Genomic DNA, 27181 nt, shown 5'->3' with positions numbered 1-27181 from the left:
GATGATGCATAAAATACACACACACATGCAAAAAGGACGGAACGCAACACGTGAAACACGGAGATCCGTTTGTTGACAATCAGATACGGTTTGAATCATTTAGTGGCGGTGCGCCGGGGTTCGATTGTGTACCGCTTCGAATCAACAGCCGGCTAGAACGAGAGCAACAATGATGACCTCGATACCGGTACGCGAATCCAGTAGATAATGCGTGCATTGTAATAGGAGCACGATAAGGGACTACATTAATGTAAAGCAAAAAAAAGTTAATACACCAAGTGGTTAGCAGAGAGGCTGTATGTTACGTTGCCCTTACGGAAAGATTGCAAACTGATACTAAATGACTTTTGTTTTCTTTTATAGAGAAAGAAAATGCCAAGTGATTAAGTGTAACGGGGAAGCAAAGCTACGGTCTTTAAGAAAACTGTAGTTTTTTTTAGCATGAACCCGTGTTTTCCCGAATATCTACTTTATGTCCTAATATTCTCTCGTAATGCAAAAAAACCGGAATCCAGATAGTCTGGACCTATATATGTCCGTAGTATAGGATAAAATGTTAGCGACTATCAATCTGGTGATCAATATAAAGGCACCCCAGCCAGGAGTAATACAAACGAAAGTAAATGATTGGGAGGTTACTTCCTTTCTCCTTAGAAGCGGGAGTAACCAATAAAGCCTATTGGCATGACGAGAAATGCAACTAGACTGGCAGAACTTGCTAGCAGAACCAATAAAGCCATCAACTATCACTGCAGCATTCTGTCACTGAGGGGCTGTCTGTTAATGGTTCTAATGCTAGTTCACCGTAGTCTATTTCTCATTAGGCGGAAGCTAGAAGTCGCTTTCAACATTTTGCGTTTAAAGCAGGAGCACTTTCCGCTATCCCATATCAATACATTTAACGACCGGATTGAGCGTTTTGGCAGCCGTCTTTCCGTTGTTCTTGATGGAAAACTGTGCTCATTATTGTTCACGCGATTTACAATGTCGTTGCCTTTTCAGTGAGACATGTGGCACTGCGTTTGATCGAGGACGTGGCTCCACCGTCAGACTGAATCTTATCACACCGGATTTCTCGTCTTTTCGCTATATTTAGCAAACCGCCATGAACTGCGGCGCCACCATCATGACTGATACTCCACAGGGTCCAGTTTTCGCTGCTTCTATTTCAGAGACTCCTCTTATTCTGCCCCCTTCGTTTCCTAACCTTTCGGTGGCGCCGACCCTGTAGCAGGAAAGTAAGGTTCGACCAAGAAACCGGCCAGGTTTAACACTGGTACCAATCTAAAAATTGAATAAATTCGGAAGAAATTTAGCCGACGAACAAAGCCAAGGTTGACGAAGCGGAGTATGGCGAATAGTCTTTGCCATCGGTTGTCCGCCGTCGAAGGCCTATCGTAGAATAAGTATATGTTGAAATGAAAACAGGTTAGATATAGTTTCACTGTCTGTATGGCTGTGCTGGTCACCATTTAAGTCCACAACCTGAAACTGATGGCTATGACGCCTTTAGCGACGAAGATGGCTTCATAAGGTCGTGCATGCCTTCTGCACACAAGTATCCGTAAACACATATGTGTATAGGGATACTCGTGTATACGGCAAGATAATTTAAAGTCAAATCAAATAGCTGTCGAAGCATACATGCTGCTTTCTATAGCAAACATATTTGATTTTCCAGTAAAAACATGATGACAGATAATTGTACTGTTTCAACGGCGCGTAAAACAAACATATTTTTTAATACATTTCATTAAAGAAGTCCACTGCTAATTTAGCGAATCTAAGTTCCTGAATACTAATGCTATTATCGTAATATAGATGGTACATTCGAATCTTTTTTTTTTCTATATATATATATACCAAAAAGGTATTTGTAATTTTACCGTACTCTCTCTGTCCTTTAAAAGAGACGACAAGGTTATAGGATTTAAGGCAGCTTTTGTAGTAGTGCAGTAGCAGAAGCAATGTCTGACGATAAAACTGAATTGAGGTCGGAAATAAATTGAATAAAGGCGTCCGCTTCAAATCGGACGTAGCACTCGTCCTCTGTTGAACAGTTCGCCCTTTAGAAAAAGCTTTAGCTTTACGGAGTTGTCATTCCTTTTGCTGATCTCTAGCGAGCGTCTTTCGGGCATTTTTTGTTGCATTAGTCTCCACTGCAATTTGCTCCTTTGCAACGGCACCACCCTTTCAGCATTTGCCATTTACCGCTTGCTGTTAGCTCAAGCCTGCCTTCGTCTAGACACGTTAGGCCTGATATGAGTGAATGCAACAGGGAAGAGTTTTTACTATCGGTGGCTGGCTAGGAAACAGGCAACCATGTCCTCTTCTAATCTAGGCTCGTTCTTCCTCGAGCCTGGAAACGCGGACCCAGAAACTGAAAGTCGGCCTGACTACCAAACTCAACTTGGAAGCCTGACTTAGAGATGTACTACGTTAAATCAAACACACCCTAGTTTTTCCGCTAAAAAATGTAACTGAACCGTTTGTAGACGAGAAACCTGTTAGCAGCTATTATTAGAAAGAAAGACGTCTTTAAAGAAAAGTAATTAAGTTTTTTGTATATATATGTATATATTTGTTCATTGCATATGCTCCCTCGCTGCATTGTTAATTTGGTATACCATGTAGTTCAAAGATGAAACAAGGACAAATAACACTTCACTATGCTCGAAAATATTCCTCGGAATACCTAGGGGGTTCAGCGTCTAGCAGAAACAGCCCTTTTGATCCGACGTTTACTTTCATTATTTCTCAGTGGGTCGTCGACATCTTTAATTTCAAAGATTTCTTAGGAGTCTTACTTTAAGCTTAACGTTCAAATGCGCATGGCGTCTAGAATTAATACTAGTATGTATTGGACTATGTCTATTACGTATGTCTATAATGTGTAACAAAAAAAAAAGTTTCTTTATAGGTTAACATTTGGTCCAACCACACCATATATTTCCCATAGATATTCCTCATAGAGTGTAGCCGACAGGTCGTCTCACTATATGTCTCCATTATCGCTTATCAAGTGGCGCTATACAACTATGAATTTTTAAGGCCAAACTCAATTCGTCTAGTAAGCAATTGTTAGCTTTAATAAGAAATATCCGCTTCTGTGTAGGTATCTTCCTGCAGATTAATCAAGCGTTTAACATCACGTCTTTTTTTTTTCCATCTGACAGCTATTACATATTTACCCTCCGTAATCGTTATCATAGATTTGTTGGAAGAGGTTATTCGTTTCGTAATGTGGCCGGTAACGTAACCCACGCTTTTAGACGCTCACAGACACACATAAACTACCCCCCTCCGTTTCTCTCATGACGCACTGGAGTGAAAGGAGATGAAGCAAGCTTTGTTCATTACCTAGAGCTGCAGCTGTAGGATTCAGTAGGTGGGAAACTTATATTAAGCAACGTCTGAACAAAATCCTGAGTAAGCAACGCTCTACTTGCATAACTGTTACCGCTATTCCTACTATAATTCTTAAAGGCAAAGCAAGCAATAGATTTCCCAATTGGCGCGTACCGGTCGACGCTTGAGGACACTTTCCGTATTGCTGCCACGCTTTTGTCATTCGCTCTCTAATGTGATCTATATTTAACACACGGTCAACTCTCACTTATCTTAACGCTTAGGCTGTCCGACTTGTCCGTTCGTGTTTTCCCTCTAACCATATTAACTTTATTTCTCCGTTACGCCTTGCTTTGAAGCCATGCGCCTTTTTCTCAACATATCCTGGTTCGAGTCAACCAATTTCGCTTGTTTCTGTTCACAGAAGTGTCCCAATCTACCAGCCGCGTCCCTTGAAGGGTCACCTAGTGGAACGTTGACACGCCTCAAAGGTTGACCATCTTCCGCTACTCTGGTATTCTCTTACTAGTAACTTGCTCCCTGGGCTCACCTACTCGGCCTATACCTCAGTTTACCTGCTGTAATCGACTATACAATGTTTTTCTAGTAGTCCAAAGGCACTGGTTGTCTTAAAGCTTGATTGAAACATATCAACATAGGTCGTTCGCGCAACTTTATTAGAATGATACTTGAAGAATAATTTATCATTTAATAATTTCTTTTTTTTTGCGTGAGAAGTACGGAGATCATCTATACTATGGCTCAAAGTAACATTGCTAATGTGTACAGAAGCAAATTTGTTCTCAGGTGTCTGCCCAGGTATTGGACGCAAATCACGTTTGTACCGTAAATCTGTCTCATCAGACGGTTTATAATTAGTAATCATAAAATTATGCTTTACTATCTCTGTACTGAGGTCACGTTGAAACGCAAATCTGTGAAGAGTGTAAAAGATGCAGGGGGTGAAATGCTCCAGTGGCTGTTCAGTCTTATGCGGTCCGACTCGGCACCATTGCATAATCGGATTACGCATTATATTCTGTTGTACCAGCGAATAGCCCAAGATAACCACGAAACGGATACAATCTTGAGGCGAGGAGACGTCTTGGAAACGACGGACGAACGGAAGACTTGAAAAAACATAGTCGCGGTGGCAGTAGTCACTGTTATAGTGAAAGAAGCAGTAATATGCAAACCTTGCTAAAAATTTACGAATGGGTGAATTAGAGTACGATTTTTCTTCATAATAGGATTCACTGGCGTGGATGCCGTAGAGCTACAGCGTACGAGGTTGCTTGTATGCTACGACCGTGTTAGTGACGTCTCACGCTACTGTGACGGCGCCACGTCACTGTCAACCCCCTCACGTAGCCTCGTCCCGTCAGTGTCTCCTGTTACGGCCCATTGTGTTCCGGATGTGTGGGGGAGCGACAGAGATAACCCGTGTAGCACAAACTGACGGCTAGGGATGATCATTTGTCTCTGTAAGTCTCGTACACAATGGTGGACGACGACCTGGAGCCTGGCGTTGCTACACAACTACACGGCAGTCCTGCGACGTTCGGGACAACCACGAGCTCCCTGTCACCGGTAGATAGTTTTGCGAGCCTGACCTTTTCGTGTTTACGAGGATCGTAGCTGAGTCCTGCACGCCTATTCTTTTGTGTATTCTTCGTGCCGTTTGCGACGACCACCACTGCCAATACTATGGCTACCCCCGAACCAATTCCAAATTTTCCTTCTGCTAAATCGTCGCTGCTTGCAGCTGTATACTGTGAAAATCTGCCGTCTCCTTTAAGCTGTAACCTGGCGATTGTAAAGGGATGGCAAGAGTTTCTCAGAATAACTAACAGACTTCGTTCCTACATGCAAAGAACATTAACTGACCATTACTTGCAGTGTAAATTGGCACTGGTAAAGCGGGGATGGTTGGAGCATATGAAGACTCGAGTGATCATTCCTAAGACTCGTCCTTGCTAGATTGCGTTCTCTATGCGGCGTCTGTCAGTCGCTCGTTCGTTAGCTTTCAAAAGAAATGTGCACGGCCATAAACCACGGATTCGAGCCAGGTCGGGGTTGAACTTCGAAGGTTGACGGGAGTGGAAGACGAGGGAGAGGGAGAGGGGCAAGAAAGCATTTGCAAAAGGCAGCGACAGATACAGGGATGAACTGTAGCTGTGTGGACTGAAGTTTGTTAGGGAATGCCAGAACATGTGAGAAGGATGGAGGAAAAGCGCATCGACGCAGAGGCACATGGACTGTGCCTGAATAGGAAGCCGGTCCGATTCATGAATTACTTCCTGTTGTGTTGTAGTATTTGAGATGGAACGCGTGTTGGCATGGCTTGGTAAAACGCGTCGGTTTGTTCTGTTCTGTAGGTCGGTTCTTCAAGATGAACCGTCGCTACCCTTGTTCCTGTTGGAGGAGTCCGTCTATCTTGTCTCGTTTCCTTTTCGCTCCGATTCGTGTAGCAACGTCGACTAGTCCTCTCGCATACAGTCAACGTGGAGCGTGTTGCGTTCAGTTCACGCTCGTTGCTTCTCAATATAATTTAAGTTCTTTACGTGAATCCCTTTTCCTATTTCTCTTTCTGTTTCGTAGCATCCACCATCTGTTATATATAAAGATTCTGTAGAAGAGAACAAGGAGGCAACAAACGAGAGAGATCGTAGAGTGCCCCAAACGCCCCAACCATCCAGCGACTTTGAGAAAATGAACAACATGTAAAAGCCATGTCGGGACGAGAACATAAGTGTTTAGGCAAAAGGAATGTGCACTGAAGTTCAACAGAAAAGTCTGTTGGCGACGAGTCGGCGCGTGGAGACCCCGAATGGTATTATCCATGCAAATGTGTCATAGAACACTGATGACGGCGAACCGCTGATGGACACTTGGTGCCTGCACTGTCGATAAACTTACCACGAATCAGGAGTATGATTCACGCATGTATTAGTTTTAGCAAACATTATAGAAGAAAATCGTCATCCTTGCGGTCACGGCCCGACATGTCAACGACCTGACAGTTACGCATTTTATAATGCTTTTGTCTAAACTAGCATTTCTCGATTTTAGATCGATCAAAATGTGCCCCATTCAGTCGAATGTCGCGCTTCCTCATTGACATTTGTAAAACTAAGATAAAATAAATATTTCAATGCATGTGGATAAAACTGAACTCTTTAGATATGTGTTTGTTTAGCAGTAAATTTGGCCCTTTAGCTAGGTTCGCTCAGCCTGTCTACTTTTTTCAACACAACGTATTTGGGTTTCCTTGTTTTCCCATTTATTTTTTAGATCTTGTGTTACATTATTTTTTTTTTCAGTTTGCATGTGCCTAACGCTTGTGCTGAGCCTGTGGCTTTTCTAACGCCGTCCTGCACAAGAGAGTGACGAATTGACTTAACACCTTCGTTCAAGCAGAGAAGCCCAGCAGCAAGTCCCAGGGGAAACAATGTCCCCCTGACAAGACAAACTAAACATATGAAGGGTTGGCTTAACCTTAAGAAGAGGTTCAAAGCAACCTGTCCTAAAAACAATACGTTCTACCATTTATCGACGCTATCATTGTTATTCAAAGAGACCACATAATAAACCTGACAATTTTCTGGTCTATATTTAAAAATCAAAAATAGACTATAAAGCAACAAACGCGTTTTCTTGTAACACTGTGTTTTGTGATTGATATATATCACTTCACGATCAATCCGTCTTCGATGCTTCTGCTAGTTTGATGTAGCAATTTAGCAACGTATGTTTTTAATTTTCTCCTGTCCACGCATAGTACATTTCAGCTTAAGAGTTTATTTTAACTAACACTCAAAGGCAGCTAATTCATGTCTACGATAATGGCTACGATCCTTCAGAGGACATAAGTACTAAGTGCGCATCCCGCTTTATATCCCGTTCACATACTCATGAGCAACGGCAATTACCAGGGCCCACATGGCTCGGATTTACTGCACGTTGTGAACATGCACAAAAAACCGATCTGCTCTCACCGACCTTCCATCCACTTGTATGGCATTATATCTGTATATTTCTCGATATATAACGATGATCCATCTACTATGCGTCTCCCAATGCAACCAGCTGCGGCAGGTCCTGGAGGCCTGCAAGGCAGGTTAACATGCATCATTAGCTTCTTCTCTACCCATCTAGTAGCCACGTTCCCTGAACAGCGTTTCGGCTCAGTCGAAAGAAGCTCGAAAAAAGTAGATTATATCTTTCCATCTGTGGCCTTCGTCTTGGAACGTCTTCGCTTGTCTCTTTGTATGTCCTTGGTCCACCCTTTACCACTGCTCACTCCTTCCGTTCTCACTGCAGTACTCTATGTAAGGGAATGATACCGGTCTACTCAGTAGAGAAGCTACAACCTGTCAAAGTACAAACAGTGGAATGCTTGATGTGAGCAAGAAGACTATGATCACTGGCGTTAGCAGTTGACCCTCTTTCTACTCGGGTCTGCAGGATCGAAAGGAAGTCGAAATGCGATGAGATACAAGTTGTGATACTGTCATAACATTGAAGCTGCTGTGGTTAGTGAGCATCGTTGCTCGCAATCGATAGTCGCTGCAGTAGTACGATTTGGGCCAGTCGAAGAATCTGACTCAAGGTAAGCTTGTCTGCAATCCGTACTTACGCGACTACAGCAGGAAGAGGAACAGGCCGCATTAGTCCTTGTGCAGGTCCACTGCTATCGATGGGTCAGCGTGGGAAAAAGCGAAGACGGACACAGTCATTTTGTTCGCATATGCGTGTATGGTGGTCGCCGAAGTAGAGGCGGCGAGGATGACTGTACAGAACGAAAGATATTAGTGTCTCTGAGATGATGCCGGAAAGGATAAATAAATAACAAACAACAGAGACCAAACTAGAGGCTTTGGTAGCATCTTATCCAAAAAGCAGCAGCGACAATAGCGGTAACAGCAAAAGCGACGAGATGTCTCAAGGGATATACAAGACGCATCGAACAAGAGAGCAAGCAAAGGAAAACCAAGCCGACGAAAAGGGGTCAAAGAACCGATTCTCTGTATATTGGCACGAAGTAGACACATGGAGAAACGTGCTACAGGACGGAAAAACAGGACCAACAGCGGCCGTCATGGCGATGCGGTTAAGAAGGGGATGTAGGAGAGGACGACTCATAGCAAAAGATAGGCAAAAAGAGAAAGCAGCATTCGAGGGAACACGAGGCGCACGACTGGAGAAATGCGAGCCCTAGATTCCGTCATCCAATGCAAGCCCTACGTAGAAACCCAAGAATGCTTCTTCAGCGAAAAACGGGTTAGAGAGAGTGGCAAAGTAACCGCGAAAGGAAACATTTCAGTGGTAGGCAGGTACGATGCCAAAACAACAACTCCAATCGAGAAAACGATGTTGGGTGCGACGTGGCGACATCACTGCCAGCTGCCCGTAATAAAGAAAATATGTCGACACTTCAGTCCAACTAAATCAGCCTGCCATTATGTTCTGTGTAAGTAAACACAGACCTGTGCAGTCAAGTCTACGTGAAGTTAAACGCGCGGACAGAAAAAAACAGCAGGGAAGTTATTGGATATATCTAACATGAGTTAGACTTGAAATGGGTTCACAATCAGAAAAAAAAACTAGGTTTATAGTTACATCAGCATGTGCTTCAATTATTAACCTGTTTTTAACAGAATGGACCTTCTTTTGAAAGCTGATTCACACTTTTTTGTATATGTGCTTACGATAAGGGCCTGTATGAATGAAAAGTTATTCGATTACTACTGCCTAGTCATGTCTTTCATGTGCTAAGATAATGTTGAATGCCTATACAGCGTGTAACATTGTCTTTTCTTCTATGTTTTCCATGTTTTTTTCTCCTGTGTTCTCCGTTGCAGTGAACGTGGCCTGGTCGATGTATCCAGTGGAAAGGGGGCCGACGTTTGTACTAGAGCCACCATCCTCAATGGAGTTTTCCTCCGATACGGGGGCCGTCGTGCCTTGTAGCGCTCAGGGTCAACCTAGCCCTCAAGTACGATGGGAGAAACGCGATGGTACTCCAGCAGGGCCCATTGCCGGAGTGCGGGACATCCGGCCAGACGGCTCGCTGCTCTTTCACCAGTTTAAAGTGACACAGTTCCGGCCCGACGTGCACGCCACAGCTTATCGTTGTGTTGCCTACAATCACGTAGGCCTCATCAAGAGTCGTCTCGTACAGATCAAAGGAGGTCAGTACTTGTTTCGGCTATTTCATAGTTAAGTACTGGCGTATTTATTTTACAGGAATATGTTTCTCTTTTCCTTGCCATATTTGCTTATTACGATCTGAGCAGTTTTATTGAAAATCGAAGAGGAAGAAAGGGATTTCCTTTAGTCGTCCCATATATATACTGCATATTATTTTGTAAACTCCTATTTCGTCTGAAGGGAGTGTTTTTCTACTAAACATATACACACACTATAATTGGATTTGAAAGCGTTACTATTCCAGCAGTATTTGTAGACATAGCGGATACCGTTCTCACCTACATCCTGAGGCAGAATCAAGTTCTTTAATCAAAGGTTTTCAGCGTAAGTTTTGATCTCTTTCAAGTAAAGTCATAACATTGTGGAAGTTTATTCTGAGGAAGAAACAGCGTTGTCATAACAAACTTCCATTCAACATCGTTCAACTTTATTCCTTCGCTCTCGCACCCACTGTAAATAACCTTCCATAGAGATCGCCGACGAAGCGGTTGTGCAAACAAAATTGTACTACTATTGTTATTTCATGCCTAAATACATCATTTACTACAAGACGTCTACGGTGGTACACATCTACATATGGTCTAGTATATGGCGTCCCTCGCATGCACCAACTATGTTGTTATTATTATAGTCGTAGTTCAATCCAGCGTGCACAAAAGGGGTGTGGTTGCAGATCCTACTACCGCCGCCGGCCATAGCAATCCTTCACCAGCCCGCAGTGCATCATGTCCTTGATACGCTACTGTTTTTCTATGTTTGAGCGAATTCGTCATCCCTGCGAGAACATCGTGTGTCTCGTTCTGCCCCGCCGTATTGGTCTCCTTGCTCATTACATTCTTTACTCTTGTCCTACACTGCGGCGGTAGCGAGATCAACCTTTGTAGTGATGATGGCTGTGCCTTTAATTGTGCGGCGTTTCCAACAAGGCTGTCTGATTCTTGACACCGGGTTTGCCATAACAACAAGGCGACCGCAGCAGTTTCCGGGTGAAATACCGCATTAAATCTAATGGAGTGAAGGTCTGTGTTAGTGATGGAGGTCACGCCTGCAGCAGCGGCGATTGCAGTGCCCGCTGCTCGCACTATTACACATAAAGTACATGTTATACACCCACAGGACGCAATGCTCACAGTTGTTCTGCCATATACTTCACAGCTAGTCACATAGTAGCCAGTTTCTGTTGCCCCCATCACTGCTAGAGCTAGATTGAAAAGGCCAGACCAGCGTAGGTTTCGCTAGTGTCCTTTCTACGCCCGAAGATTTCCCTGCCCGACTGACTATCGTCCTGCTTCCCCGCACTGTAATAGGTACACTAGAGCACAACGTAGCGACGTGGTGAAGTGTTCCATAGGGCCTGGTTGTTGGCGAGTCGGTATGTGTTTGTGTTCTTCACATATCGACACGTCGAACCTTCTAAATTTTGACTGTGTGGGGGCATTGACGTTGACTCGTTTGCGCTCGGAAACATTAGTCGGAGAAGTGCAATGCGACACGCTGCACTAATCTATAGAAAAGCAGCGCTGCCGACCACGTCATGGAAGTTTTTTCGTGGCTATGGTTGTCCTATATGCACGCATATATGCGTTAAGCGAAGTCGAGCGCTCTCCGTACGACTCGGAGAATCAAAGAAGCCAATTGTAAAAAGCGCCGCATAAAGATGAGGACAATGTGTGCAATATTGACTTAGTATTTAGCTAAGAAAACAATCTATGCGAATAGAGGCCTCTAGCAACTGGAACTAATAGCTTGTATTGTTCCGATGGTTCGAAACGAGCAAATCCGTCGAACGTTTCACAGATACACAGCGTACAAAAACCAGCCGGTTTTTTTGTTCTTGTTCTATGTGTGCGGTGTCTGAACGCGTCATATAACGGCGCTTGAGCTGGAAGGTCGCCATGAAATCTACTAACTCGTAAGCACTCGAAAAAAATGCGACAAAGCCATTTTTCCCTAGATGAAGTACTAGAAAAGGGTTCATCTGCTGTAGACATTGTCTAAATGTGTCTGCTAGTAGTGCCCATATAAAACTTATGCAAGTATATGTCACGTAACGGCAAGGCCCGGCGAAACCAGCCAACAACAGTGATTCAACAGAGAGTAAAATTGATGCACTTACTGGTTCGCTGTTCGTGACACGTATAACGAATCGTTAACGAAAACATCTGTGTCTGACATATGTGCTCCCTGTGCGCGAGCTCCTCTAACGTAAATCTGTGGAAAAGCAGCGCAGATTCCACCGGTCAGTACTACGTGTGGACTAGAAGAAAACTTTATGCATAATGCCTGGTTATTCAAACAGAGCAATTAACAACACGTTACGATTTCTTTAAGCACAAACGTACTTTTCCATTCGTTTCCAAACGTATTCTTTTTCAGACTGGGAAAACAATGTCGTATACGTACACCAGGATCTAAGCGACAAGATTAATACATACGTATCGTAGCTAAACGAATTTTCTACTTGTAATGTGATTAGTGTTATGTTTTGTGTACGTTTACATAATCGAGGACGAGAATTTCCCTACTACCGCATTGTTGACGGATAAGAAAGGGCGGGCGGGGACGACGACGACGACGACGCATTCACGCAAGCTATAGAGTTGCCGTCTCGCTGCCGCTGTGTGAATGACAAGTATTTTTATTATTATTTGTAGTAAAGCTAAGATGTCAGCAGGAAACGTCCGTTAGTTTGGTGCTGACTACCTTCCCAGTTGAGATACGCCGTCGGCGTCTCGCTATGATGCTTCCCCTACTGAACTTGGGTGCGAAGCTAAGTGCTTGTGATAAACAGCCCAAACGCGGTCAGAGAAACCAACTACCGGCGAGCACCAAGCCCTATACGACGCGCTGTGGTGTTAGAAACAGTGGCGAGGTAGTTGTGGCCCGCAATAGACGCGGCAGCACCGACGACTAATGGATTGTTCATCTCTTTTACAGCATACGATCACCTAAACGCTCTACATTTACCTTCCACATCGGCAGCAACTGCTTGATTCTCGCTATCCCTGTAGAAAGAACAGGCTTTTTTGCCTTGTGTGATTTGATCAGGCGAACCCCAGCTACTAGCCAATCTCGCAGCCATAGAAAGCTCTGACAAACTAAGGGTCAGGGCAGTAATAGAACGCCAACAGCAGCAATGCAGCGATAGTAATTGTTGTACAGAGCGAAGAAACGGAGCTGAGATGTAGTGTCGGTGTGTGTTAGAATGCGATACATGGAGAAAAAGCAACGGTGATCGTACCAGTGATAGTAGTAGAAGTAGTCTATATCGTCTTCTTCTTCGTCTATGCCTACTCGTCCAAACGCACGGACCGACGAGTGGAGCCTGAGCCTGTTTGTGGCCAACCACTAATTAGAGAATTAAGGGCTTTGAGGGGATGGTTGTGGCGGGGTGGTGATGGTGATGCAGTTGTAGCAGGAAACAGAACGTAGGGGGCAGTAGGGCGATAGACCTGGGCCGTTTACCGTGCATCACTTTGATTATAGGAATAGGATAGTGGGTGGTTCGGAGTTGAGGAAAATGGGCAGCGGTGAGTGTCGAGGACTTACCATCAACCAACTAACCGAGAGACCAACTGAGCGACCCCTGAAGCTGTTCATGATGTGTTTCCGAGCGACCCTCATAAAAAGTCGAGTTATAAAGAAGTTAAAGCACAGCAGGAGGGCAAGCAAACAAGCCTGACTAACTTTCAAGCAGCAGCAAATGCCTAAACGTACAATTCATAGTCAGATAGGTCAGTCCTTGGGCGGGCGAACAAAGAAGGTATATTTTTAAAGCTGTTTACCTAACCTAGACAAAATAGATGTTTGTACATAACAAAGATGACACTGTTGTAATAAACGTCGTGTATATTTTTGAGCAAACAAGACCTCTTAAAGTTCTGTAAGGCAGGTAACGGAACTAATAGCTTCTACAAATAGATAAACAAATATCCTATCCTCGCTGCCATAATTTTTATACAGCTTTGGCAATGTCTCAATCGTCATAAGTTGATAGAAAGCTTTACGTTGTTTTTTTTTTTTACCTATTTTCGTCACCGATATTAGTTTGAGTGGTCCAATTATCTTGTCCGCGGTATCAAAGTGAATAAGGTTTGTACAAATGATTAAAATCTTTTTTTGCCCCAATCCTTTGTCCTGCATGCCTTTCAGGTAGTTGATTCAACGAATATGGCGCGAGATAATTTAAGAAAATTACATTATATGGGACACCTACAATAAGAGATATGATAAACCACCTTTAAACAACCCCAATACTTACGTGCCTGCCGGATGAAGGCGGTAAAAAGATCATGCAATATCGTCCTGAGGGGCAAGCGATTCTGTTGACGAAACGAGACCAATGCAAACTTGCTAAAACTTTTCTCTCTATGGCTATACGCATGCAACCCGCTCCTTCATATATGTTACGAGCCCCAAGTACCTAGCGCGTCGTTTGAGCGTGCTTATCCCGTGTTTTACTACTATTTTCATTGGCATCAGTACGGCCACAAACGCGACCTATAGCAAACATGAACATGCCAGCATGAGAAGCGTCTGTTTCGACCCAGTATTCACTGTCTACTCTGCTCTTTTTTTGCTATCGTGATCCGTTAACCCTTTTTCATAAGTATATAAACACGCAATACGTGGGCAGAAGCGTTGGCAGCCCAACAGCAGCCAGAGCTTAACCACCAAACAGGGAAAGCTGAAGCCTGGTAGCGCTTTGAGTCATGAAAGCTGTTCGCTACTCATTGTAGCTGCCCTCTAAATCTCCGCTGCTGCTGCTGCGTGATGTCTAGTGCCTGCATTTCCTTGTGGCTATTCCCGTGATATACATGACTGGGGTAACAACGTTTAGAAGGCTGTGAAAGCCTCATAACGACGATGAAGACAGCGGCAGTAACACCAATAGGACAAAGACTCTTTTATTAAGCGTTATTTTTCTGTCTATTCTTATCCTCTAAACTAACCACAAAATGGTAAGACTCTTCTGGAAGTGATTCGCCATATATATGAATTAATGAACTGCGTACAGCGAGAGAAAGATCATTTTCAATATGGTTATCCTGATATGCTTTAAAAACGTAATTGCGACGCTGGATCTAGATCTGCATCAATTCTAGAACGCGACGTACAACGACGCAACTGCCGTTCAAGACTTAATTCAAAGTCTGGAATGCATAAGCCTGGAACTAACGGGCTTCGCCCACCGCCCCTTTTGTCGCTGATTAATTTAGCTAGGTTGATTCGTACACCTAGGCTAACGAAAATTGAACTTCCGAGTACCCGTTAGCAATGACACCATTGCAGTTACCATGCGCCACCTAACCTGTTATCCTTCTGTAACTCCAGATTTTTCTCGCTCATAATATATCATCTCTTGATATATCCTGCAACAAAATTACGTGTTTTTTCGGTGACTCGGTTTCCAGAGGTCAATTACCTGATATATTGACCCCCGTTTTTTGGGGCTCACCAAAACTTGAAGTGCTTTTCTTTAACTTTTCCCAGTATTGTTTGTTAATAATTAAGTAACTGCATATATCATATTGAAGCACTCAAATACTTGATATGCCTCGGTTGACATACTAATTCTGTTTCTGGGACGTCACCAATGGTGGTAGACTGTTTATCGCATCTACCTTTTTTCAGAATGAGTATATATAGATATAATTTTTGACCTTTCGTATTAAAAGTAATTTAAAAAGTTTTTTTTTTTTTCGTGAAGATAAGCTTCAGATTAGATTTTTGTTGTTAATTAATGTTTAACAAATTGTTATTTTTCAAAAGTCTTCTCAAAAATCGCTCGAACGCAACTCAAAAGCCATTTTCACCTTGTTGCTACATGATACAACCAACATGCTTCTGGTAGTTCATTCAAAAATAACTTCTCTAGGTATAAAGATATATATTACAATTATACCCACTTCGTCGAGATCTATCGATTGGCATCAAGAGAAACCTCTTTCACATAAAACCTCATGTCAAGGTTACCCTTCAAACAGCACTTTAAACACGAAAGCTGAAATTTAGATGTATGAATATGTGTCGAATTTTGATTTGGCTTATAGACAGCTTTTAAATGGTACTAAGGACAATCCTTATCTTTTCATAGATCTTCAAGTAAATAATTCATTCCCAAACGAAAAATACGCACCTTTGATTTTTTATCTTTTTTTTACGCTGAAATATCTGTTTCAACTACAAGAAAATGCATTGCATTTTTATTCAGCTCGTTAAGACCCATCGATCGGTGCGGAACAATGACACCAATAGAGATGTACCTTACTTAGAAAAAAATATTTTCAATATAGTGGTTTTCTTTTCAAGAAACCATATTTTGAAAAAAAGCAGTACTACCTCATTTTAGCTAACCTAAACTTTAATCGACGCTAATAAGAAAAATCGTTCAGAAACCATTAAAAATTTTCTAGGAAGAGATTTTTACCCTATTGCCACTCAAAAAAACAAGCGCAATAGGGACATGTACTGTACCTTACTTGGTTCGTCCAGACCTGTCGATTGTTAGCAAAAAATCTCCCCTACATAGAACATCATGTTGATTTTCAGCTTTTAAATGGTACTTTACAGCGGCCAGAGCTTCACCACAGAAAGGAAGGGCTGAAGCCTGGTAGCGCCGCTTACTAAAAAATTAATATTTGAATATGGAACATGGATTCAGCTCGTCAAGAGCCTTTAACTGGTATCTAAAGCGATTTCCCTACATCGACCTTCATGTGAACACTGGCCTGATACTTTAACAGGGTAAGAAAACCGCATCGAATATAAGTAAGCCCTCCTCACACACAATTTCTCACAGAAACTTTCTCAGAGACATGCATAGGAGAAAGCTAACTGAGATAATTTCTATTTTATTAAAAGTAAATCAGTTGAGCCAAAATCACCAACTTACCACTAAATTGCAGCAAAGTAAAAAATTGACATTTTTTTCCCGAGACCTATCTATCGTACCCATTTTGTAGAGCTCGAACAACTTTCGGATCTGAATTTTTTACATATCCCAAACGGTTGTCGAGCAAATTCACCCAAAATTAACATTACCCTCTATTGTATAAACAAAACAGACGCTTATCGGGAAAAATATTTATCAAATCGTCCCAGGATAAAACTCTTTCGACCCGAAGAAATCATCGCAAGCCAACCACTTTATTGGGTTAAGTTGGATAAAACAAGCGAACCAATAAACAAACAGGCAGAAAAAGTGTGCATCGATGGAAGTCCCATCAACTAATGTAACTGGAAGTTTTCCAAAAAAAAAAAAAAATCAGTAATCGTAAATCTGCCACGTACGTATGATCTGTTGGTAAGGTTGACACCAGAAATGATGACACAGTAAATCAGCAGACTCATGTTGTTTTTTTTTTATACAAATTTTACAATTTACAATTTTTTTTGCGCATGCTCACAAAAACGACGCTTATCGACGATAAGATTTGGATTCAAGCTGAGCGTCATCCGGCTATACTAAACCGGCAGAATCATAAGACGAACCGCTGTTTTCACACAATGCTTAATAATACGTTAAATGAAATATTAATATGTTGTGTCAGTACCTAATCTGATTTGATTCATAATTTAGACGTCTGCAACGAATTGTATCGCTTTCGGTGGTTGATTACGTCGTCGTCTACTTTCTCACGAGGCTACATTAGCTATCGTTATTCGAAATCTTCGTTGGGACTGTGGAGAGGCGCGCGATATTAGTAAACAATTAACGATTACTTTCCCGAAGTTATCAAGCAGTCTGCAAAAATTTGGAAACACGCTTGAAATGGGTACGTTTGCATGGCCGCATTTTGTTCTTAAAGTAAAAAATCTCCTTAGCTACGAGTCTTTGCTTGGTAAAATATGTGTCTAGTATTGTAACGATAGCAGCAATGCACTTGGTGAGCTTATGGAAGTCGGATCAGCTCTGCCTTTCTCTCTTCTATCCTGAGTTTTTTATGTTTAACTCTTCATCTCGCGACGAGAACGCTCAGGGCGCCAACGTGTGTTGTTCCAGTGTTTCTATTACCCTATATTTGAATGGCTCTTTTCTGTCTCAAAAAATCGCTCTGCAAGCTTAACCGATCCTGGCACTGTTGCTCCGTCTATTACCGGCCAGCAAGCACTCCCCTGGGTGTCGCCGGGAGAACTCAGCTCCGTTAGTTGTGTGCATAAAGGCTTATAGCTGTTAGCCGCTACGACGCTTCGTCCTCAAGTTCAGCTCGAAAATAGCAGCCGAAATACCAAGTGACGGGAGATCAGTACGGTAGAAACGCAGGCAGTTGTTCCACAATCTCGAGCGAAGGTTCTACGATATAATGTCGGAGCTTAAGAGTAGTTTCATATTGTTCGAGACTCCTGTTATAACCTTAACCACTAAATATGCAAACCTAAAGCTTGAAGGCAAACGCTCCTTGGTGAGTGCGAAGAACAGTTCATCCTCAATAGATGCTGCAGTGGAAAAGGCAATGTTGACCAGCTTATTTTGTCGACTCTCCTGTTAAAAGACGGTTCAGTCATCTTTCGAGACCGTTATTCTGCTTTGCCCGTCACTGTAAGCAGGCTGATCATATCCTCCCTAAGCGAAGATGCAGGCGCAGTTTTACGCTAATTAATTGATGTTAAATAGCTACCGTTTTATCGATCGAGAGACTGAGAAAAACCAGGTCCCTAAGTTTCGCACGCAATCTGTTTAAATGTTTGTATTTGTCATGCCTGCGTAGTACGTTATATGGGGAGAATTATTAAGTAAATGTATCGTAGTGGTCTTTATAGCGGTGTGGGCAAGCTAACCCAAAAAGGTGTTTGGCGTCGTTTTACTTCGTTGAGTACCGAAGACCCATCCGCTGGCCTAACAAAGTAGGACGAATGTAGCCGGTTATGGCGACCCTGAACGTCAACTAAAGTGTCTTCGCTGGCAAGCTTAGCAGGAGGCCAAGGAGCACGAAAAATTGCGAGAAAATGAACGAAAACCAACTATTTACTAGCCTGTGGACGTAGGCCAAGAGTGAGCCTACCCTGACCAAGAGGCCTGTGAGTCGTACACAGAAAGAACTGCAGGTGGTGGCAATCGAACGAAATGCATCTGCAGTTGTTGTTGGGCAGAAACTCGGTGCTAAGTGGATGCATGGGGAAACACTAGAGCCGAGTCATAGCAGGGACGTAGAATTGGGCGGTACTCTTTATGGAAGTTAAAGGAGGCCAAATAATCACGCAGCCAGATTGTTAAAGTGTAACTGTATTTTAAGCGATGCCTTAAGTGGTGGCGGGTTTCCTATCATAAGCCAGTCTTGCGGAGGCTCTTTGTATCGAATCTAGGCGTGCGGAAGCGGTACGCAAGTAACAAATCAGCCGATATGTGGTACTCTTGAGTGGAGCGTTAAAAGCAAGAGGGTGACCCGGATATACTAGAGATCCAGAAGCCAATTATAGGAAATATATTAGCTGGCGTATAAAAAGAGCGCATTTTCGTAATGTGGAGTTGATGTCCGAGCTACCAATCTGCCATTGGCGTGAGACACGGTCACTGCGCAGGGCACGTGCTATGATTTCATAGCGCATTTGTTTACTGTGTTACCCAGTGGATTTAGGTGAGTGCAAATCTTGCGATGCATGCGCCTGCTGATAGAGCTCAGCCATCTATCATAATGCGGACGCAATAGCGGACCTCATGTTTAAAGTTCAAGAAATGTGACACTGAATATATCTTCGTATAGGGCTCGACCAACACCAGCAACATACCTTCAATAGAGCGACATTAAACTATCACTGCCTGCCATCGCGTGTTTAATTATTTATATACATACATATAACCTTTCCTGGTTATTTTTAGGTGAGTCTTAGTGAAATATTTTTGGCGTGTAGCACTGCTTAATGTTGGTGCTTGGGTTTTTTTGGCGCGCCAACGGGTGACGGACGAAAGCAACGAATCGATGTTGGCAGTCCAATTAAACCTGTTCTACACCGATGATGGATAGCCAACAATTATTTGTTGTTGTTGTTGTTGCTGCTGCGTGGGTGCAAGGCGGAACTGCTATAATTTCCTGGCAATTTTTTGTTCGGCAACTTGTTGATCCGCCATACGTCCATTAGTTCAATTATTCTTGCTATAGTGAATGCACGCATATGCACGACGTCTGTTATCTCACAAAAATATCGATGATTCATCGGAGGATGAACAACGAGGCCTGAATTCGAAATTCCCTACATTAAATCCAAGGAAATGAAGCCATGTTTCGATAAACTCACCGTGTTTGAAAAAGAGTGTACTGCATTGTTGAATTAGAAAAGAGCCGATCGCATTTGTAACTAAAACCGAGTACGGTAACGTTCACCCGGTTAAACCACCATTATCCAACTGTACGATCCCTGAGTCAGCACTACCCCCTGATTCCTGCTTGCAACCCGCACACACACGGTGAACGGATAACCACTCACTCAGATCTTACCACGATTGTCTCCGATTGGGCGACTCCTGATGATAATGCTAATGATGATGATAATGGTGATTATAATAATGAGAGCAAGGGTGTTGTGCGGACGTGTACAAACGTAGCAAGAATAGCCCTCTTATATTTGCCGAGCTCTTCGAACGCATCGAAAATCGTCCATGCGACCAGCTTCTTGATCAACTCTATTTTGTCGATGATGGCGTCATACGGACTCGGCCGTGTTTGCAAGCCGGTAACCATTAGCCGCCTAAATGGTCATCGATGTTGCGCTAGGGTCCTACTTGCTGAGAAGGACAGAACATCGATAAAGTAATATAAGAGCTTATTTTCATTATATCTCACATGTTTTTTTCTCTTTCACTATGTCCATATGTACCTCAAAAGCCGTCAGCTTGAAGACTTTTGTCACTGCAGTGATTACCGCTGCGATACTCCGTTTTTGAAAGCTAGGTTAGTAGTTCTGGAGGGGCTGACAGGTTCAGGACTGATCCGGGTTCTAGCCTGCCTATTATCCAAGCAAGAAATTACTCTACGCTATTTGCAGGGCAACCGCCGCTGCCGCCGTCGGCCAAGCCAAGGCCTCGCCACCACTGCAGATCGTTTGTTCACGGCCGATGCTAATACAAAAAAGCGTCGAGAGGGAGTTGTCGAATAAAACCATCGCCTTCTTGTCCTCTCCTCTCCAGTCAGCTCCATCCTATAGTGGCTGTGTGCGTCTCTGGGTGTGAGCACAGATCGAAAGATCCTTGCACTCAACACAGCCGTAGTGGTAGTAGTATGGGTTACGGTGGTGGAGGAAGAATAGGCTGTACAGTCTAGGGAAGTATGAGGCACAGCTAAGGGGACTGATCGCCGGGAGTGGTCCGAACCAGTCGGTCGACCGGGTTCGGGTTACTGTTTCCCCGATCCTCTCCTCATCCAGAAGTGCTTCTGCTGCTGTTGCGAAGACGTCGCACTAATTTGATTTGAGGCGCACACGCTTTTTCTTCTATTTATAATAATTTGCGCTGGGACTCAACGCCGTCGACGGGAATTCAGGATCGGCGGGGATTTGAAAAGCGGCGGCGATAGCTAGGGCGACAACAGCAGTTTTGGCGTTGGCCGTAACGCTATCGACGTTTTCTTACTTCTGCTCCCGTTCCTACTGCTATCTCTAGTTTCGCGGAGTCTCAGTGGATTTCTAGGGTTGATCCGGAGAGCGCCTAGAACGGGAAGACTGCTCCGTCCGTGTTGTGTAATAAGGATAGGACCAGCCCATGCAGCTCGCTCTAAAACTTGTAGCAACATCGAGAAGCAAGGCGCTCGCCCTGTTGATGGCGATCGCAGGATGCGAGCTTGTTCTCTTGTTTCCAACAACGTCCCAACAATCATAGACAAAGCGGAGATATCGACGTCTCTAACTCTGCAATATGAGGGGCCAGTAACGTAACGAAGAAGTCGATAGAAACACGAAGTCGACGTTTCAACGCGCGCTGTTTCGGTCAGCCGCACAAAGCGTAGATGTGACTTTTCTTGATAATGCTCCCCTTATTTTGAACAAGCGAGAGCGGACGCATCACTCGAATCAACCTTAATGGTCCCCAGCCGAGCGGCCCACCTATCTGACCAACTCTGTGTTTGTCACTTCCTTGTCTGTCTATCTCAACTTGCGTAAAAGGCAGGACAGAGTTCTTGAAGAGCGTCTCATCATCAGAAGACTATCAGACATCCAGAAGCTCAGCACAATGAGCAATGAATGGCAAGTACATTTTGTTATAACGATTGCGTTGACATTGATGATGACGAAACAAGCGTTACCTAGGCAAAGAGATACACACCAAAAACGGTCACGATAGATGATCATCACAACTGTACGACTATAAAATTCATATATAAACTAAATAAACCGCTCGTTGTCCACTAGACTATCGAGAACGGTGATGTTTTTATAGTCGTATATTCATTAATCTGGTTTTCATATAAATAATCAAAGCTATAAAAAAACAGACATAATAATATATCAACATTCAGTGAAATAGGTGACTGTTATAATCTATCTAAGTTTTGTGTCCGGTCTGCCAATAGCATAAAGGGATGCCTCTTTCCTTCTATTAGAGATAGAAGCTCAACCAGCTTATTCCGTTATCGACGCCAAAATCACACGAGCGGATCATCGTCGAGGTACATACCGCAACGGTACTCGGCTGTAGCTGCACCGTTGCGACGGATATGGAATAGCTTTGCGCTGCAAAATGGCTGACGCAGTTCGGCCCGATCTCCTGACGCGCGGTCCGGTCTGCCGAACGCCTGCGGTTCCTGCTGTAATATACGTACGACCGTAGCACAGGGCTCTGTAAATGTGCAAGGACAGTGACCGTCTGCAAACTAAGTTGCTCGCCTGTTCGCCTTATAGAAGATAGACTTTCAGAAAGAACTGGCTGCCGCCCCTTTTTAGCCTGAATCAATTACTCAGTCGCTCAACCAACTGGAAGGCAGCTGGAGCATCACTGGCAGTAGCGGCAATGGTGGTACCGGCAGGAATAGCGGCGACGGCAGAAGAAGCGGTGCCAGGAAAAATCAGGTTACCACTCGTCAACTCAACGCTTCGCTTGCCCGCTCAATCCCCAACGTACCTTAGTCACATCGGCCCCTGTGCCTTTTTCCCTTGTGCCGACCAAACTACTCTCCTCACAGAGCACCACCACAGGCCCAACACCTATCCCTAACCTTCGCATGGCCGATCTTCGTAGAACGCAATGGTAGGGCATGTCTTTGCACAACACTCAGCAGCTTGCTCTTTCATGGATGCCAGCCACCCTTGCGCTCCTGTGAACGTCGCCACTTCGTCAGTCAACCATAGAAAAGCCCCTTCATTGCCTCCTCTTGTCTGGTGACTGGCGAGTGGGCTAGGAAAGCCCTACACGTCTTCCACGTCGCAACACCATCATCTGCCATCAGCGTTAGCTCCTTCAAAACAGGGAGGACACGAAACGAGACGGCTAAGCTGGCTGACGAGGCACTGGACTTGCCAGTGTTGCCGAGGTACTCGTAGTGGAGATGGTATTGTTGCCGTTGCCGTCGATGTGACGCATGTCGTCTGCAGTGTCACCATCGGTTACCAGTTATTGTTGCAATCATGTGCCGGCCGATGCTGTTGTTCTTCGTTAAAAAGTATCCACACATCAGGGTTCGTCTGCATGTGACCGAGTTTAGCTCAGATTTAATGCCCGTATTTGGCCTCGCCGTCCACCGACCCTCTGACCCACCTCCCCCCGTTTTTCTCACCTCTTCCATAGGCACGCATGATTGCGTCTCTGGCAGGCCAGCCAGTCGGCTTGCTTGCTTGCGAGCGCCGACCTGCGAAACGCTCTCTGCCGTTATGAGAGCTTATTATACGTAAATTTAATCTATGCTTAGTTATCAAGTTTCTCCGGGCATCTGCTGTACCGATAGCAGACATTACCAGCGTCGCACAGTGTCTGTGTCACTTAGGCTGATTGCCTCATGTTTTTCCCGATGGTGAAGAGCTTTTACGTTTGTCATCTGTTTGATCTTTGTCGCTGATCGACATAGGCCAGAGATAGGGTGGCAAGACACATTGATATAGGGCGAAATTAATGACAACTGAAGAGAACTAAATTAGAAGTTGTCTGTTCGTAAATGTCCAAAGAAGGGAGTCTCAAAACCTTGCTCATTAGCGTAGTTCCCAAGGCTTTGCTCTGTGAGTCAAGATCTGCAATGCTGAGAACTAGCACCTGGAGATGAAGGTAACCAGAAGCTGCTAGCAACTAGATATGAATGAATAATTTGATAACTATAGAACGATTGTAGTCAATGATACTGTACCGTGATACGTCAATAAAGATGCGCTGCGGCCGCAGTGTTCTGAATCGACAACTTGCCTCGTACTGAACTCCAACAGCAACTCGACAGATGCGTTGTAGCACTTATATAGTACCCGTCGACCTTTCTCTCTCCCTGTCTCTTAGCAGGGCTCTTTTCGCGAGACTTGCAAACAAATTAGGTGGGTATTCCCAGGCGGTCTTGTCTGGTTCGGCTGCTTCTGCGGCCGCTGCCGATGTGCAGTCAGCTTTCCATATTGATTTGTGCTAACTTGACGATTCTCCTTCGTATCGTTCCTTTACGACGACACATGTCCGAACGCGGCTGGTTGGCGTTCGGTAGAAATGGGAGAGTAGCTAAAGATCGGGCGTGGGCAGAGCTGCGCCACCTCATTGACTCCCTGTAACGCTGTGTTTACTGTTGATACTACCGCCGCTACTTCTGTTCCCTACCTTCTCACCACCACTCGTCTGTTGGCATAGCTTTCCTTTATCGAATAACATGCATACGCATACGCATACGGCACGAATCACGAGGGAAAAGTCGCGTTACTGCTGCTACCACCATAGAAACGACTGGAGCCGAGAGCCGGCCGCAAGATCGGCCAATCTACACAGGTTACGTTGTTGCCAGTACTGTAGCGGCAACAACGATGCCATCCAACCCTATCAAGGTAATGGCGCTGGTGTAGAACGGGATCGTCCGTAAAACGGATTGCTGGGGCATTGTGGCTGGGGGGAACTCTACGCCAAAGGGATCTTCCGGATCAAACGACGGGATGACATGCTAAACGTGGCATCGGCTTGGAGGGTTGGAGAAGAAGTACAGAAGAGCGATGCGAGACGGATACACAATATCCAGCTACAGTATGGTGCTATCGGCCCGAGGCGGCTGGTTCGAAATCCAGCATCTGCCAGTAGATTGGCTCCCCGATTATACTGTGGCATCGGCGATGGCGGTCTGATGCGTGCCTGGAAGGGAGGTACAACGCCGACTGAGAGTCAGTGGGATAAGATCTGTTCACACAGGGATATGGGTTGCGAGGGTAAAAAGCGCAGTACAAGGTGGCAGACATCGAACAACGGAAAGCTGCAGAGCCGTAGGGATCCTGTTGTTGTCTAGCGGTAACAGCATCTCGAGCCAGAGATGATGGACGACCAGCCTAGTTTCGATCTATTGGACGTTAGCTCGCCCGTTCGTCCACGCCTTGCCGGTCGGCAGGCAGCTCTCCTCTGTGTGGTTTCGCTCGTCCATGTAAGACTTAGTATAATGCCTGCTGCCGTGTAAGGGCCAGAAGCAGGTTTACTGGAGGGCAGGCAGTGGGCGCGTTCTTAGCAGCAGGTTCAAAGGCTAGGTGTGCTCCGGCCATGCGGTTGAAGCGGACGGAACCCTACATGGGGTAACTTGGCGGACGGGCACGGCAGGATGGGTTACCTGAACAGAGCAGACGGACCAAGATTCGCTGGTGAGATGAAGTCCACAAAGGCGGATGGGACAGAAGCCAGCCCTGGTCGCTACCAGCAGTGGAACAGATGGTTCAAACGCTCCATCGGTGACATCAATGTCAACGATAGGGGAAGAAGAGAAGTATGCCAGAGATAATGGTGCTGGTCGAGATAGTGGCAGAAGCGATAGCGGCGTATTCGCTCGTTCAGCAGAGAACGACGATGGTTGTACGGGTGCATTAGCCTCTAACATATATAGAGTGTGCCGTTTACCTGGACGGACGCAACGATGAACACTGTATCTACTTTATACATTTGAGTGACGGGTCCACTCATCCATACATTTTGTTCGACGTTTTATCAAGTTCTCGTACATTAATTACACTGCTAGTTGACTCTGGGATGTAATAGAAAAAAAAAAAAAAAAAAAAAAAAACGAAATATAAACATGGATTGAATATCTTCTTCAAACTTGGTGTCCATTTAAGGAAGAAAAATTGTAGCCTTATTAATGGTAATCGTGGCGATCATGATGCAGATGAGCACAACATTGATGGGCACTACAACGGTGATGAACATAAGAGCATCGAGGCGTCTCGCAGTTCGTGATAGCATCGCAGGTGATCACGTCATGTTTCCTATTGGCGATGGACGTAGATGAGCCGTTGCGTGTTAATCAATTCCATAGATGAGAAACAAGATTGTCGTAGGTAAGCTAACGCTCAAAATACATTAGTAAAATGGTACGTAGTGAAACGCTAGTTGCTATTGCCGTCGTGACAGTTTAGCATAAGACAAAAGGGGCACAATTCAAATAACACTAGAGGCGTGCCCAGTGATATAAACTGTTGATCAATGGTAATACACTTTGTACAGTTAACATCGCTTGTGTCATATCATTTCGAAGCTACAAACATAAACCCCTATTGTTGTACGTTTAGTTTCTTTAGTAGAAAACAACTAAGCCTTTCCATTTTCATAAATCTTCAACATTTACTATATTTAAATTCCATAGAATGATGAGGGGTAATGCGTACGATAGTTCTGTGGTACGGCATTCGTAACGCGAAACAGAAATTGTTTCGCAGCCCGCTCTTTCCGTAAGTTCAAGTTGTTCAAGCAAATGGTTATAGCCAAGTGTATCGACTCAATCAATCAGGCTGCTACCACTAGCACCAATAAAAAAAAAAAAAAAAACATTTTCACATTTACATTTTTGGCCATTAGCCAAGATTAAGCCTGAAGGCCATACTAAGACGAAGAGCGTTCTTGAGCAAACGGATTCCGAGCTATCTGGTGGACACTAAAACATCTGTCACAGTATACATAGACGTGTACATGTATGCACGGTCCTCTGCACATGCTTACGGGTACGTGACTAACGAATAACCAGTCGACTATTGACGAAATTTCATTATACAAGCAATAGTTCCTGGACGTTTAACTAAGCAAGCTTGCTTGACCAGCATCAAATAGATATCTAAAACGTGATGGTCAGATCTCTTAAAATGAATGTACCATCATTTTGTCACGATTACATTTTTAGTAGCGACAAAAGTACCCAATAAAGCAGATTGAATTATAAATAGCAGCCAACCGCTGCGATAATTTCTGTATGGATTTTATGTATCTATATTAGTTTATTGAATCTATTATAATATCAAGGCCGTTGCATCGCCGCTTAGCCACCAAGACCCCACGCTAAGTACGCGGGCGAGCATCGATTCTGCATTTAGAATTCCAATCTAAAAGCCAACGCAATCATGCTTGAAACTTCGCTTGGTACGAGCTTCGGGTCCACATACGGGCGGGTCGTCGTTACCCCATACAGGACCGTCCAGCTTGACATATATAGTGTACCGTACCATCCAAGCAGCATACTGCAAACGCAATACGAATGCGCACGTCAATCTA

General features: G+C 44.2%; 1 protein-coding gene across 2 annotated transcripts in view; it reads left to right on the top strand.

Annotated features, from left to right (window-relative positions):
- LOC111259890 (cell adhesion molecule Dscam1) overlaps window positions 1–27181 on the top strand; it is a 134510-nt gene that overhangs the window by 66419 nt on the left and 40910 nt on the right. For both annotated transcript variants that reach the window (XM_022832246.2, XM_022832247.2), the window contains exon 2: window positions 9213–9542. In XM_022832246.2, coding sequence (XP_022687981.1) covers window positions 9213–9542 — 330 coding nt within the window. The remainder of the gene's footprint in view (window positions 1–9212; window positions 9543–27181) is intronic.

This window comes from Varroa jacobsoni, unplaced genomic scaffold, assembly GCF_002532875.2.
Source record: "Varroa jacobsoni isolate VJ856 unplaced genomic scaffold, vjacob_1.0 scaffold_379, whole genome shotgun sequence".
Classification (NCBI taxonomy): Eukaryota; Metazoa; Arthropoda; class Arachnida; order Mesostigmata; family Varroidae; genus Varroa; species Varroa jacobsoni.
This window is presented reverse-complemented; position numbering and strand designations above follow the sequence as displayed.